The 14,582-nt window shown below is 36.0% G+C and overlaps 1 protein-coding gene across 1 annotated transcript in view; it reads left to right on the forward strand.

Annotated features, from left to right (window-relative positions):
• Window positions 1-13,551, forward strand: part of LOC140433114 (uncharacterized) — a 60,615-nt gene extending 47,064 nt beyond the window's left edge. Inside the window, exons 18-22 of the mRNA XM_072521167.1 lie at window positions 2,458-2,635; window positions 5,444-5,613; window positions 9,111-9,240; window positions 11,822-11,963; window positions 13,331-13,551. Coding sequence (XP_072377268.1) covers window positions 2,458-2,635; window positions 5,444-5,613; window positions 9,111-9,240; window positions 11,822-11,963; window positions 13,331-13,517 — 807 coding nt within the window. The 3' untranslated portion in view covers window positions 13,518-13,551. The remainder of the gene's footprint in view (window positions 1-2,457; window positions 2,636-5,443; window positions 5,614-9,110; window positions 9,241-11,821; window positions 11,964-13,330) is intronic.
• The last annotated feature ends 1,031 nt before the right edge of the window (window positions 13,552-14,582 follow it).

Below are 14,582 nucleotides of genomic sequence, written 5' to 3' on the forward strand. Positions count from 1 at the left end.
TGTTTCTGATATATAAGGTATAGTGTTCATCTCAGTACTTCTCTTTCAAAGATCTTCACAGATTATTGAGTCAACACTAAAATTTCACATCCATAGCTCATTATTGGTCGGACTATGGTCTTGTAGATTCGTATTTTAGTTTCGCCCACCACCCTGTGTTAATCCTTGTGTTATTTGAAATGGGTTTTCATGTTGTATCTGTATCTGAGCCACTGTGTCCGTGATCGTCATTTGGATTGGCCTAACTAGTTTGGATAGTATTTTAAATTCACTTAAGATTTAACACAGGTTGCAATAATACTTATATATTTATCCTGTATATACCTAGTTTAAACTCTTCAAGGGTTTTTCCAGTAAATCGTATTTTACCTTATCGATTGCTCTTTTGAAATCAATAAAACACAGAAATGCATGTCTTCTTTTACCCAAACCATTTTGGAACAAGTTTTGTTAGTTAAAGGTTGCTTCTTTTTTCTGCTCATTTTTGAATTTACAGTGACATCAGCCATCAAAGTCTTTATATTTTTTAAATTTTCTTATGGGTATTATTCTTAAGAGAAGAAGAACATACATAATGCAATACAGAACATACAGAATACATAAACCATAACACTAACCTTGTATATCTTTTTAAGTGAGTTCATTTGCTTTACATTTTTTCACATTTACTTCTTACATGGAAGAAGTTTGTTTGCAAGAAATTTTTGGAATTTTACCCACTATTACACAACGTAGACTTAATGGTTTTCTTCCAATTATTAAATTTTTTGCATTGTACCCTTAAAGAAAGTGAAACATGATTTTCACTCATAGTTAAATATTTAAGACACAATAACTGCTCCCGAATGCCACAACAGTTCCTCTTAAAAGAGAGGTTAAAATTTGCTGTCAATTCAAGCGCAGTTGCAATTATAGCGCATGCCCAGAGGATTTAGTTAATTTTGAAATAAATTGGTTTTGAACTTTGGACTCGGTAAAAGCAACTCTTAAGTTTTGGAATAATGCTCCTCACTTAATAATGACGAGAAAGATCGCTTAATTTAGGGGGAAGGAAAACTACAGGACCACAGAGTATCTGACCATGGGCCGAAGAATATCCGTGATTGGACATGATTTACATACACTCTTAAGAATTACACAAAACCACAAAAAGTTGGCCAGAATGCTTGCCAAACTTAACTAACAGATAAGGTACTAATAAAAGAAGCTCAAAAAGAGAATTGAGCAAAACAACTTAGAACGAGATCCTACAGCATACACAAGGAATAATACGAGGAAAATAACAATACCATACATAAAAGGATTATCAGAAAAACTTAAAAGGATAGGAAATAAATTCAACATTTCAACAACATTCAAAACAAAAAATAAGTTGAGATCTATTTTGTCTAAAACCAAACCTAACAATGAACAAGAAAGGACAAAGAATTGCATTTATAAAATATCTTGTGAATGCGATCAGTTTTATTTAGGTGAAACATCAAGGCCATTAAATGTTAGAATAAGTGAACATCAATCTTATATTAAAAATAGAGAATTTGATAGATCTCAAATATGTAAACATGCATGGGACAATGAACATAGGGTTCAATGGAATGATAGTCCTAATAGAAACGGATGGTAAAAAGAGAAACATAAAAGAAGCTGCTCTAATTATGCTAAATGAGACCAATTGTGTCGTAAATTCCTCGGCAGAATGTAGTAGGATCTGGTTACCCATATTGAAAGAGGAAGTTATTAAAAGGAAAATACCAGTATTAGTAAGTCAGTAACATATAGAGGATACATCATTTATGTTTTTTAAATAACAAACATATAAAATCAGAATTTGGTGTTTATTGAAGGTAAACTGAATGCACGATCAAATACTTACCATGTCGGGATAGTATTATGAGGTTTTTTTCCTGGTTTTCCCTCATAATTTACTATGGAATCACTAACAGGAGAATTTTACTGTCATCATGACATGTGTTTGTCTGTTTAAAGACGAATTATATGCTATGATTTTTTTCTGACGGATATTCTCAAGTTACATTTGATTTCATGTAATCGAATGAACTATTTTATAAGTAAAGTCGTCCCAGGAGCGCAACTCAACAATATTCGCAATATCGTTTTAAAGTAGTCTACTTTAAAATGTATAATGTATGTCTGAATTGTCAATATAAATGAGTCAGATAAAATTAAATTATTAGAAGAATTTTTCACCAAGTAACAAAAAAACAAAATTTGTTTAATTTACTAATGTTTTTACTTTGAGAACGATTTCCGAAGTGGAAATTGAAACGTCAATAAACGTACTTTAACCTTTAATTGTGGCTTATTTTCATTTAAATATTAATTACTCAAAAGTAGAGTACAGTACTATTACATAAACGAGAATATTTTTTGTTGAAGATATCTTGCGGAAATATTAAGAAGTCAAAACATTTAGCTTTTAGTATTTTCTGTTTATAGGACGTCTGGGATAAAAACGACCCTATTACCGGATTTCTTTTCACGCCAGTGGTTGAACAAGAACATGAGACTGCTTTTTTGACAGAAAAGATGTACACTATAATTGAAAGTGGTCAAGCGCAACGAGTTCCTTTGATCATGGGAATCAATTCAGAAGAGATGCTCTGGGTGGGCATGGGTAAGTCACCACAAATTTTCTATGCTTTACTTACTATCAAAATTCAAATTTGCACTGAAAGTGTGTACCTCGTTGACAAACTGTTGAAGGTTCGTTATTCATAAATGTGTTTATTTCAACTCTGATTATAAAGTTAGCTTCATCAATACATAAAAAATGATTTTATAATAACTATTTTGATTCTATTAGTATAAAGTTCTTGGTTGTAAACTGATTTTCTTTACAATCCTGTAATTATCAAAATGGTAAAATAAAATTTTTTCTTTTGTTTATATTAAATTCACTTCACCTTGCAAACATATTTCGTTACATGAAGTTAAATGTGTTGATAGCAATTAAAGTAAATTGTATACTCACGCTTAATCAAGCCATTAAGAGCGATGCTGGGAATATTTATATTCCACTATGCATCAACAATTTACCCATATAAATTACCATCTTTCTTGTACTCATTGCGTCGAGTAAGAACGATAAATATACGAAAATGGTTGCGTTTCGATTTAATTTGAGCTTCTTACCACTCCCTAACACGTGTTTCTGGGTCTACCCGTCATCAGAGAGAGTTTGTAGGAAAACTCAAACCAAACCAAAACGCACCGACTACTCTGGCAATTATAGAAAAAATAATTACCAGAGTATGCTACTAGAGACATCTAGTGATGAAAGATAAAGTTAAATGTGTCGATAGCAATTAAAGTAAATTGTATACTCACGCTTAATCAAGCCATTAAGATTCATTGTAGCGTTGGTTTTTGTGAGTGTGTGTCTATCTTCTGTATTGGATGTGTCTGCTGTCCTGTTTTAGGCTTGTGCCTCTTCAGGACGTGTTTCCTTTTTGGTGGGTGTGGCACTGGGAATTTTGACGTGTCCACTGGTGTTGCGGTGTATGTTGGTGGTTGAGCTGCTTTACTAGTCCTGGACAATCGGTGGCGAAAGGCATAGAAGTGAACGGTTCCTTTCAGAATATTTTTGGTCTAAAACAAAATTAGTAAATATATGAAAATTATATGTTTATTAATTTACAAAATCATTTTAATTTTTGAATGAATGTCGCGACGCGTGAGGGCATTATTGTGCAATGGGATAGGAAAACCACAGAAAACCGATCCCCCCCCCGTCGGTGTCAGTTCGAAGTGAACTTTCGGTATTATAATATGCGACGGTAAAAGAGGGGAGTTGCCTCCTGTATATCAATGTATTCGTCAGGGAGCTCGTTGCTGGCGAGTTCCTGCAGAATAGCGGGTAGGAATGGGAGTTTGGGTTTAGGTCGTCTTCTGAATACATTGCCGAGGGACGAGCAGGTAGTTTTGAGAATGCTTTGGGCTCTGAGGTTTTGGCCCCGGATGGTGCGAATTGTATAACTCCTGCTCAGAGAGGAAAGCCTCTCATTGATGGGCTGGATGTTCGACAGGCGATGAATGAGTGCAGAAGGATAGTCGCGTCGTTTTCTGTTAAGTTTACGTAAGATTCTCCTTTCCAGTGTGATTAGTCTATTGTTGAGGTGCTTGGGCATCACAGCACAGATGCAAGATCTGTACTCGATGACCGGTCTGATAAATGTTTTGTAAGTATGGATAAGTGTACGTGGGTGAGTGCGGCCGAATCTGCCAGTAAGAGCGTTGAGAAGTCCGAGTCGGCTCCTAACCTTACTACAGGTTTTTTCAGTGTCGTCACTCCAGCGTAGTGTTTGCGTAAACAGCACGCCGAGATATTCAACCTGGTTTCGGAGACGGAGTCGTTCTCCCCATAGACTCAAATTGTGCCTTTCGGTGATGATAGGTGTAATGTATTGGCTGCGATATGGGTGTCTGAAAAGGATCATCTGTGTTTTGTTAGGGTTAGGTGTCACTCTCCATCTCTGGCACCATTGTTCAACAAGAAGCAGATGATCTCGAGCGAACCTAAGTACAGAGTCGACGTGTGGTGTGGTTGTAAGGAGTGCAGTATCGTCTGCGTATAGTAAGGTAGTTGTATGTGTATATCTGGGATTAGGGAAGTCGCTGTTGTATATTGTATAAAGTATTGGTGCCAACACGGAACCCTGAGGGACTCCCGCAGTGGGAGTGAAGGATGTAGAGTATCGATCACGCTCCTTGACTGTAATCCGCCGTTGAGAGACATAAGAGTGGATGAGTCTGACGAATGGAGTAGGTATCCCGATGCTCACGAGTTTCTTGACCAGATCAAGCCATTAAGAGCGATGCTGGGAATATTTATATTCCAGAAACACGTGTTAGGGAGTGGTAAGAAGCTCAAATTAAATCGAAACGCAACCATTTTCGTATATTTATCGTTCTTACTCGACGCAATGAGTACAAGAAAGATGGTAGTTTATATGGGTAAATTATTGATGCATAGTGGAATATAAATATTCCCAGCATCGCTCTTAATGGCTTGATTAAGCGTGAGTATACAATTTACTTTAATTGCTATCGACACATTTAACTTCATCTTTCATCACTAGATGTCTCTAGTAGCATACTCTGGTAATTATTTTTTCTATAATTGCCAGAGTAGTCGGTGCGTTTTGGTTTGGTTTGAGTTTTCTTACAAACTCTCTCTGATGACAGGTAGACCCAGAAACAAGTGTTAGGGAGTGGTAAGAAGCTTAAATTAAATCGAAACGCAACCATTTTCGTATATTTCGTTACAATAATGAAACACCATCGGTAGTTAAAATTATTACTAGAATTACTAGAAGAAATGTACTTTTTATATAGGGATTTCTAAATTAGAAATAGTATTTAATATGCTATAGAATTTATATGTATCGATCCATATTAAAATATGACGTATATAATTTTGTAGACCCTGAGAGTATGCATTGGACCGCCTTTGCGCTAGACAATGACCTGACCAGGCTGGTTGAAGAAGATATGCAGATACAGGATGCAAACCAAAAACAAATTGTAGGTGCTGAGGTTAGAAGGGTTTATACAAATGGACAATTCCAAGATCGTCTCGGAGATGCCGTCGAAGTAAGTATAATTTTTTATCGTTTAATATGTTATATAATATTTTGTTGCTTTAAGTATTTTTAGCAATGATATTTTAATCAATTTTGGCTTAAAATTGATTCCCCCGATTCAATAGTATCCGTCCAGATATAATCCATCTGCTGTATAATAAAGAAAATCCGCTAAATATTATAAAAACTATCCAAAACAACTACCAAAACAACAACATGGAAGTCAGAATAGATGGACAACTCAGAGAACCTATGGAAACAGGCAGCAAAATAAGATAAGGGGATTTATTGAGCCCCATGCTCTTCCATTTGATTATGGATGAAATCATCAAAAGCGGTAACAATTGGAGAGGATCCAGAATGGGAAACAAAGAAATAAAAATACTCTGTTATGCAGACGACGCAATATTGAGAGCCCAAGATGAAGATAATCTGCAAAGACTAGTCCATAGATTTAACATAAGACCAAAAGAATTCAATATGACAATCTCATCTCAGAAAACTAAAACAATAGTAGTCAGCAAAGAACCAACTAGATGTAAAATAGAAATTGATGGCATCAGTATCGAACAAGTAATGGAAATAAAATAACTGAAAATTACACTGCCTAGCTATGGAGACCTGGACAAAGAAGTGAAAGATCTACAAACAGCAAATAGACTGGCAGGTGCCTTAATAACGCTATGTGGCGAAACAGACATCTCAGTGTTAATCTAAGTCAAGAATTTATAAAGCCAGTATAAGACCAATACTGACATATACCTCAGAAACAAGACCCGCCACAGCCAGAACGCAAAGGCTTCTGGAAACGGCAGAGATGAGAATTACAGGAAATACGCTAAGAGATCTAAAGAGAAGTACCAGAGAAGGTTACCAGTCCATTTTTTGCGTGCTCTAGTCTCCAGAAGAAAGAAAAGAAGAGTTAAAGTAGTAATAAAGAAACCATAAAATAATAAACAATCCGGATAAAAAAAATGATCAACAGATGTATTAAAAGAATAATAAAAACTACAGTAGAACAAACTACTTAAATAATAGCTGGACTTTATTTTGGCCTGGAGACTGGAATTGGAGTGCGTACTGCAGATCTCAAATAAAAAAAGCTATAGTAATATTATATGCAGAAAACAAGAAGAATAGAGACAAAGAAAATCAAAAAAGAGATGGATATACTGGTATACTTATAGTTATCATATAGTCATATATGTCACTATGAAAGTTTGGGCATCGCAACTTAAGACCAATTTTGATGAGATAAAATACTGCATGAATATTTTCGTCTTTATAGAAGGGGGTCTGGAATGTTCAATATTCAAAAGACAGCTCATTGCAGGACGCCGCCTGACTAAATTTAATGCAGGATTCGTTCTTTGTAGTCCCGGCGATTTCCCGAGGTCCCGGGGTATTTCACAACGCCCTCTCGTCGACGAATCTACGCCAATAGCCTACCAGCTAAACCAGATCCTCCTCTATCATCCAGCAATCCTAAAGAGGAATGGCGCTATAAAGCCAGCATCACTTCCCAAGTAGTGTCAGCAAAGAGTCTCCCTGTTTCTTTTTTCTGTATCCTTTTTTTTGGTCCCAAAAACAGGCTTATTTTAAGAGAAATCCCGTTCAGGTCCGCGTGGAAGACCTTCATCGCTCATAGTACTGCATCACACCCAACTGAGCATTTCCTCCTTACCCATAGACTCACACAGTCTAACTCAGATAGTCAAGCTTACTTTTCGTGTCTTATCACAACGTATTACCTCAACTTACACTGTCTTTCCTTCTTACCTTTGCTATTGGTCCAAGCTGTCTTTGTTCCTGTTCTTTGTTTTTGATTACTACACGGATATAGTTGTGTACACTGGTCCAACTGGTCCACACGCAGTGAAACACATCCAGTGATGACCCACAACGCTGCTGCAGTCACAGTCCTGCAGACGCATGCCACTCGCAACAGCCTTGTTCTGTCCACTCGTGTCATTAGCCTCCTGTATGTCGTTATCTCTACTGTCCCACTCCAGACTGGTGCCACGTAGAGTACGACTGACTACACAACACCGTTTAAGACCCTCCCCCACTCGAATTTGGATTCTCCAATGTTGGGCATCGACCTCCAGAACGCAGCCACACTATTCGCAGCCTTTTGGTTCACCCCTAGCACGTGCTTCCTTCACTTTCCATTTGGGTGCAGCGTCATACCCAGGTACCTAACGTGTTCCTTGAATATTCCTAGAGTTTCAGTCCATGCTGTGTCATCTATTTCCTCACGCCGCCTGCGTTTCAAACCCAGTATTTAAAATCTGGTTCATCCTGCGCCACTAGCAGCACAGCGAGGTCATACGAAGGGGGTTGTACCGTGTCCGTATTCACGGTTCATGACCCCGTCCGAGAAAAACCGTACTAGTAAACCTAACAAAATAATTAATTATTTTGTTAGGTAGGTATCTTATTATTTTTGTTGGAAATAAGTCACAATTTTACTTTAAAATGGATTTCGTTTTGATATTTTGATTTCCACTTCAAAAATCGTTCTGAAAATACAAAATATTGAAACAAATATGAATATGGCCTATCAGTAAAACGCCAATACAACCGGAAGTGGTAACAGCTTATGGTGAACAACTGGAGAGAACTAACAGTATCACTTACCTTGGTTGTAATCAAAATGAGAACTGGGACATGAGCAAAAAAATTAGAATACGGATAGAGAAGGCCAGAGCTGCATTCTTTAAGATGAAGAAACTGCTATGTGGAAACAATATTACTTTAAGTCTGAAAATTAGATTAGTGAGATGTTATGTGTTCTCTACTCTTTTGTATGGTGTCGAAGGTTGGACTTTGACGGATACACTTCTCAAGAAACTGGAAGCCTTTGAAATCTGGGTGTATCGGAGAATCCTACGAATAAGTTAAGTGGATAGAGTTCGTAACGAAGTTGTTTTGCATCGGATAGGAAAAGTTACGGAAGTCGTCAAAACAGTTAAAAATCGCAAACTTGAATATTTTGGCCATGTTATGCGCCACCCAGAGAGATATAATATACTCCATTTAATAATACAAGGCAAGGTAGACGGAAGAAGAGAGCCAGGTCTAAGAAGAACGTCATGGCTTAGAAACCTGAGAGATTGGTTTAACAGATCCTCTGCATCTCTTTTCCGAGCTGCCGTCAACAAAATTACTATAGCCAACGCTCGATAATCGAGCTCGGCACATGAAGAAGAAGAAGATTGAAACAAATAGCTTCAGAACAATATTAGGTTTATAGTTTGTTTATAATTAAATAATTTTATGTGTATTTAAAGTCTGAAAAGAAATGTTGTAGTTCTCTATCCGGTTCGTAAAATTGTTGCCTTACTGCAACAATTTGATCTATATATTATGACGTCCATTGTCCTAACTGTATAATTTTGTATGACCATTAACAAATAAATTTTGGTTTGATATATCAATTGTAAGTTTCAGTATAAAATTTTGCTCAGACTATCAAAACATTAAAAAACGAGTTTTGGTTTACAGTTTTTCAGCGATACTTCATATGGAAGGCCTGTTATTCAACATGCCAAGCTGCAGTCCCAGTTCAGTGACGTATATTTTTACCACTTTTCCTATCAAGGAACTATTCCAGGTGTTCGCCCGTACTACGAAGGTAATAAATATTTTGGGCTTAAGGTTCTGATAGAATTAACTGATAATAAGGCTAAAGATTAGAAATATAGTGATATTTTAGATCCAACGCAGGATCGTTAATTAACCCAGATATTACTACCGTCCTTTTAAAAGGCAGTGTAAATTATGCGTAATTTAGGTTAGTACAGCTACCAACTGATAGATGGCTCTAGATGGAGTGTTTTCAAGAGCCAGCATTCGACAAGTATTAACGATTTTAGTGCGCGCACATGCTGTAATTGTGAGGTTATCTGTGTAAATTGCCAGGTTTTGGACTACAAAATGGATGCTTATAATTGGAGGTAAGTCTAGAATTAAAAAACTGTTATTTCACGGCATTGGCATGTGGATTTTTGTATAATAGGGACTTATGTACGTATATTCTTGGCTCGAATAGTTGTCACGTTGTTTCAAAGGCTCGCTGCTTGGGATTTCATTTTGTTCTTTTAAAAGGACGGTAGTAATTAGTACTACCAACGTGCGTATTGTTTCAGGAGGCCTCTCAAATTGCATGAGCTATTAGAAGAGCTTGATTCTGATGAAATCCCAGTCCCTCCAGATGGTTTGATCATATTTCCCCCAGAAAATGCCAATGATGATGTCACCGATTGCGACTCCGGCGATGAAGAACTAACTACAATAAATAATTTACCGGGTAGTCAGTTGAGAAACGATGTAGAACTTGTTTTTGACAACGCGACTGAATTACCACAAGATTCTGTGAATTCCAGCCTACCAGAATAAGATTCGGATGATGACAATATACCATTGGCTTTGTTTCTTTCCAAGGAAAAGCTGCCCCATCAATTAGAGAAGAGAATATCTGCACACTGGATTCAAGGAGACTTGTATCAACAACCTGATTGTACTTACTGGAAAACTCAATTTGGACCGAAAATGACTCAGTCGCCGATGGAAATTTTCAATTTGTTTTTTGATGATGAAGTCATCAATTTGAGTACCGAATACACTAACATCTGCGCAGGACAAAGAAATCTTTTGAACGACATTACTCAAAATGAGATTCGATGTTTTATAGGCGTTCTTGTATTGAGTGGTTATGTGGTTGTGCCGAAAAGGTACATGTACTGGGAAAATCGTGACGATTCGCACAACGCAATGGTGGTAGCTGCTATATCTAGGGATAGATTTTCCCACATAATGAAAGTTTTGCATGTTTGCAATAACTTGTCATTAGATAAATTTGATAGATTTGCCAAGATGCGACCCCTGTTCGACGTAATAAACAAAAAATTTATACAATTTTCCCCTTTAGAACAACATCACAGCATAGATGAGGCAATGGTTCCGTATTTTGGTCGCCATCCCACAAAACAATTCATCAGGGGAAAACCAATCCGTTGGGGGTACAAAATGTGGGTAGGAGCCCTTCGTCTGGGATACATAGTTTGGTTTTCTCCTTACCAAGGTAATTCCACTACAATACCTGAACAATATAAAGTCCTTGGATTGGGTGCATCAGTAGTTCTATCCTATGCAGACAGATTGAATGAAGTATGGCCTCAAAGGCGATTCCATCTTATTTTTGATAATTATTTTACTTCTATTCATTTACTGCATGAGCTAAAACAAAGAGGCATATTTGGTACAGTCACTGTAAGGGAAAATCGCACCATGAAATGCCCTTTACCCTGTTCATCTATTATGAAAAAAACTGAACGTGGTAAATACGAGTATCGTCTTGATAAAAATACAGGAATAGTGGTTTGCCGCTGGCATGATAATAATATCGTTTCTATTGCTTCCAATTTTGTACCAGTAATGCCTTGCTTCTCTGTAAAGAGATTTTCACAAGCAGAGAAAAAACATATTCAAGTTCCTCAACCAAATATTGTTAGAATATACAATAACTTCATGGGTGGCGTTGATCGCAGTGACCAGAACATCAGTTTATATCGAGTGTCCATAAGAGGAAAGAAATGGTATTTTCCCCTTTTTGCTCATTGCGTTGATATGGCTATTCAAAATGCGTGGCAGATTCACAAAACTCAAGACGGTAAACTGGATCAACTTGAATTTAGAAGATCTATTGTAACTAATATTTTGGAAACTTTTAAAAAAGAAACAAAACGCGGACCTTCTAAGCGGAATTCGAATTCGGTAGCCAATTCAAGATATGACGGTATTAACCACTTGGTTCTTTATCAAGAAAAGCAATCGCGATGTGGATATTGTCACAAAAAAGTCCAGTTTTTGTGTGAAAAGTGCCAAATACCTTTACATCCAAAATTTTGTTTTAAATCCTTTCATTCTTTGTAAATTGATACTAATAAAATATATATGATATCTGGTACCGTATATTACTACCGTCCTTTTAAAAGAACATGTCAAAACTTGACAGGTATCGTCATAAAAAAATATATGATTGTGTTTTTTGGTTCCATATGCTATAATTTCCATGAAAATTCGAAATTAATTCAAAATGTTAACAATAAAAGTTTCAGTAATATCTGGGTTAACAAATTTTTAAATTATAATATTTGTTTGATATTTTACTATATTGTTTCCCTTGGTATTACTAATTTTTAAACAATTTTTAGGAGCATATAAGGTAGCTCATGGTGATGATCTTGGCTACGAATGGGTGAATGGAAATAACACGAATTTAAATACCTTTCCTCCAGGAGATATTTTAACGAGCCAAAGATACCGAATTTTATTTAGCAATTTTGCCAAAAACTTGTAGGTATTTTTTAATAATTTATAGTCCAACGATAGTTAACAACGATAGTCCATCAAGATCAGTCTACTGAAAATCCAATTATATCCTATTGTAGAGATTTAAAGTTTTTCTTTTTTCCTCTTTAGTGGCAATGCTACTAAGTTACAGTTAAGAAAATATAGATTTGTATACGCTTCTGCTTTTGCTACTGTCGCTTCCTTTTTGGCGACCGTATAAATTTTAATCTATTATACTTTCCAATTCTGATATGTTTTCCTTTGATACCGCAATTTCTTCTTTTAGTTTATTATTTTCATTTTTAAACTCTTCCGTCTAGTCTGTGAATCTCTTTAAGTACTTGTTTTAATAGTTCTTTATATTGGTTCTTCGTCAACGCTCTATATCCTCTACTAGTTGTATCAACAGTGATACATTGGTAATCTAATAAGTTATCTAGACAAACGAGCAATGGAAGAATATTATTTAAATTTGCAGTTGGTAAAGAAGAATGGGGCCACTCACAGGAAATAAGATGTCGTATAGAAAAACCGAGAGCTGTCTTTAATCGCCCCAGGAAGATTTTATGTAATATGCACCCAAACATTGATATAAGAACACGAGTCTTGAGATGCTATGTATTTTCTACCCTTTTATATGGAGTCGAAGCCTGTACCTTGACGGAGGCAACATCCAAACGGTTAAAAGCCTTTGAAATGTGGTGCTACCGCCGCATGCTCAGAATATTCTATATCCATCATGTTACAAACAACACCGTGATCCAACGTATGAAAAAGATCTGCAAATTATGCGTATCGTGAAAATCAGAAAGATGACATACTTAGGGCATGTTATGAGCAATGACAAGTATCAACTAATTCAACTAATTTTACAAGGCAAGATGGAAGGCAAAATATCTCAAGGCCGCAGAAGGACATCGTGGTTGAAGAACATCAGACAGTGGGCAGGAATGACTACCATACATCTATTTAGAGCAGCTGTCAACAAAGTTGTATGAAACAACGTGATTGCCAACATCCACAGAGAATAGGCACCAAAAGAAGAAGAAAGAAGCGTAACTCAGTCCTCTGCGAGATACTAGAGAACCCAAATTCACAGTTAGAGAGATTTAGACTTGTTCATTCAGTCTTTATGCTCTAGCTATCGTGAGCTGTTTATTCTGACAGATGAATTTTAATCGGAATAATTTTAATCAATGGATAATCTCTGGCAGTACCTGCGCTGTAGTGTTCTTATGCAAATAAATTATTAAGTATTCTACATATAAAGTATGCTCAGCACACACTCTTCATTTAAGTCATATTATTATACAACAGTTTTTAATATTTTGTGCATTAGTATAATAAAACTATTTTAAAAAACTTTGTAGGAATCCAACATCTGAATCTACTGACATTTTGGGAATAAACTACTGGCCAACACTTAAACCAGACAACTTCCAATATTTGGACCTTAACGAAACCTTGACTATAAAGACTGATCTTAAAAAGCAGAGGCACGATGGCTGGGTCGATATTTATAACAGATATGCTCAGAAACCATACACCACTTTTTAAAATTTTATATTAAATAAAAAAATAAGTTCAGAAATTATTTTGTTTTATTTTTACCTTTTAATAAAATTAAATAGTTCTCTAAGTATATTTTTTGTATGCATTGCTGGTCTGGCGTAAGATAGAATGATACTGGATAACCTTTTAATCAGACAATACATGAACAGTCTATAGTTGAAAAATACCACCTTTTGCACTTTTTAACCAGAGAAAAGACGTTGAAATGAAAGTAAACAAATGTATTCCCTTTAATTGCGTAAAGGTGAGTTTTTACGGGTCGATCGAGGTTGAACGATTTGGATCCTTCGACCATAATTTGATCTGTGTGGAAAGCAAAAAGGTTTACGCGACAGGCGATGAATGTTGAATTAATTGTGGTACAAAATGGCGTCACTTGAAATGATTAATGTAGGTGTGCAATTAATTTGTTGTGCAATTCGGGAAGAAATCGCTAAATCAAACAAAAACAAAAAGACGAAGGTGGTGGACCCGACGGTGGTTTGTAAGACGAAATACCCATGGTGCATCACAAAGCCTACTCCAAGAAATGGTTGTGGAAGATCCAGAGGCTTATAGAAATCATCTAAGAATTGATAATGCTCATTTTAAAGAAGTTTTAGAAAAAACTGCTGACACAATTCTAAAAAACAATACAAATATGCGTGAAGCATTACCGACAAGGCTGAAATTGCAAATAGCTCTTCGATTTCTAGCCACTGGCGACAACTATGCGTTACTCAAAGCCTTGTATCGGGTACCAAAATGTTCTTGTTTATATTCATAATACTTGCCAACTCTAGTGTAGAGCAATGTTGGAGCTTAAATTAAAAGAAAATGCAATCGTCTACTTTCATTTCAACGTCTTTTCTCTACATAATCCTAAGCCTAATCCTAATCCGCCATCGAAGATTTAGTTATAAAGTCTTATAACTTAGCTTAGTTTTAAAAATGGAAAATTTATCAAGGTTACCTGTAAAGGTTATATTAATTTAATTAAAAGTGCCTGTAACTAATATCAATGCCTTATCATTACAGATATCTTTTAATATTAGATGATGATGTATTTAT

Source organism: Diabrotica undecimpunctata, chromosome 2 (assembly GCF_040954645.1).
Source record: "Diabrotica undecimpunctata isolate CICGRU chromosome 2, icDiaUnde3, whole genome shotgun sequence".
Lineage (NCBI taxonomy): Eukaryota > Metazoa > Arthropoda > Insecta > Coleoptera > Chrysomelidae > Diabrotica > Diabrotica undecimpunctata.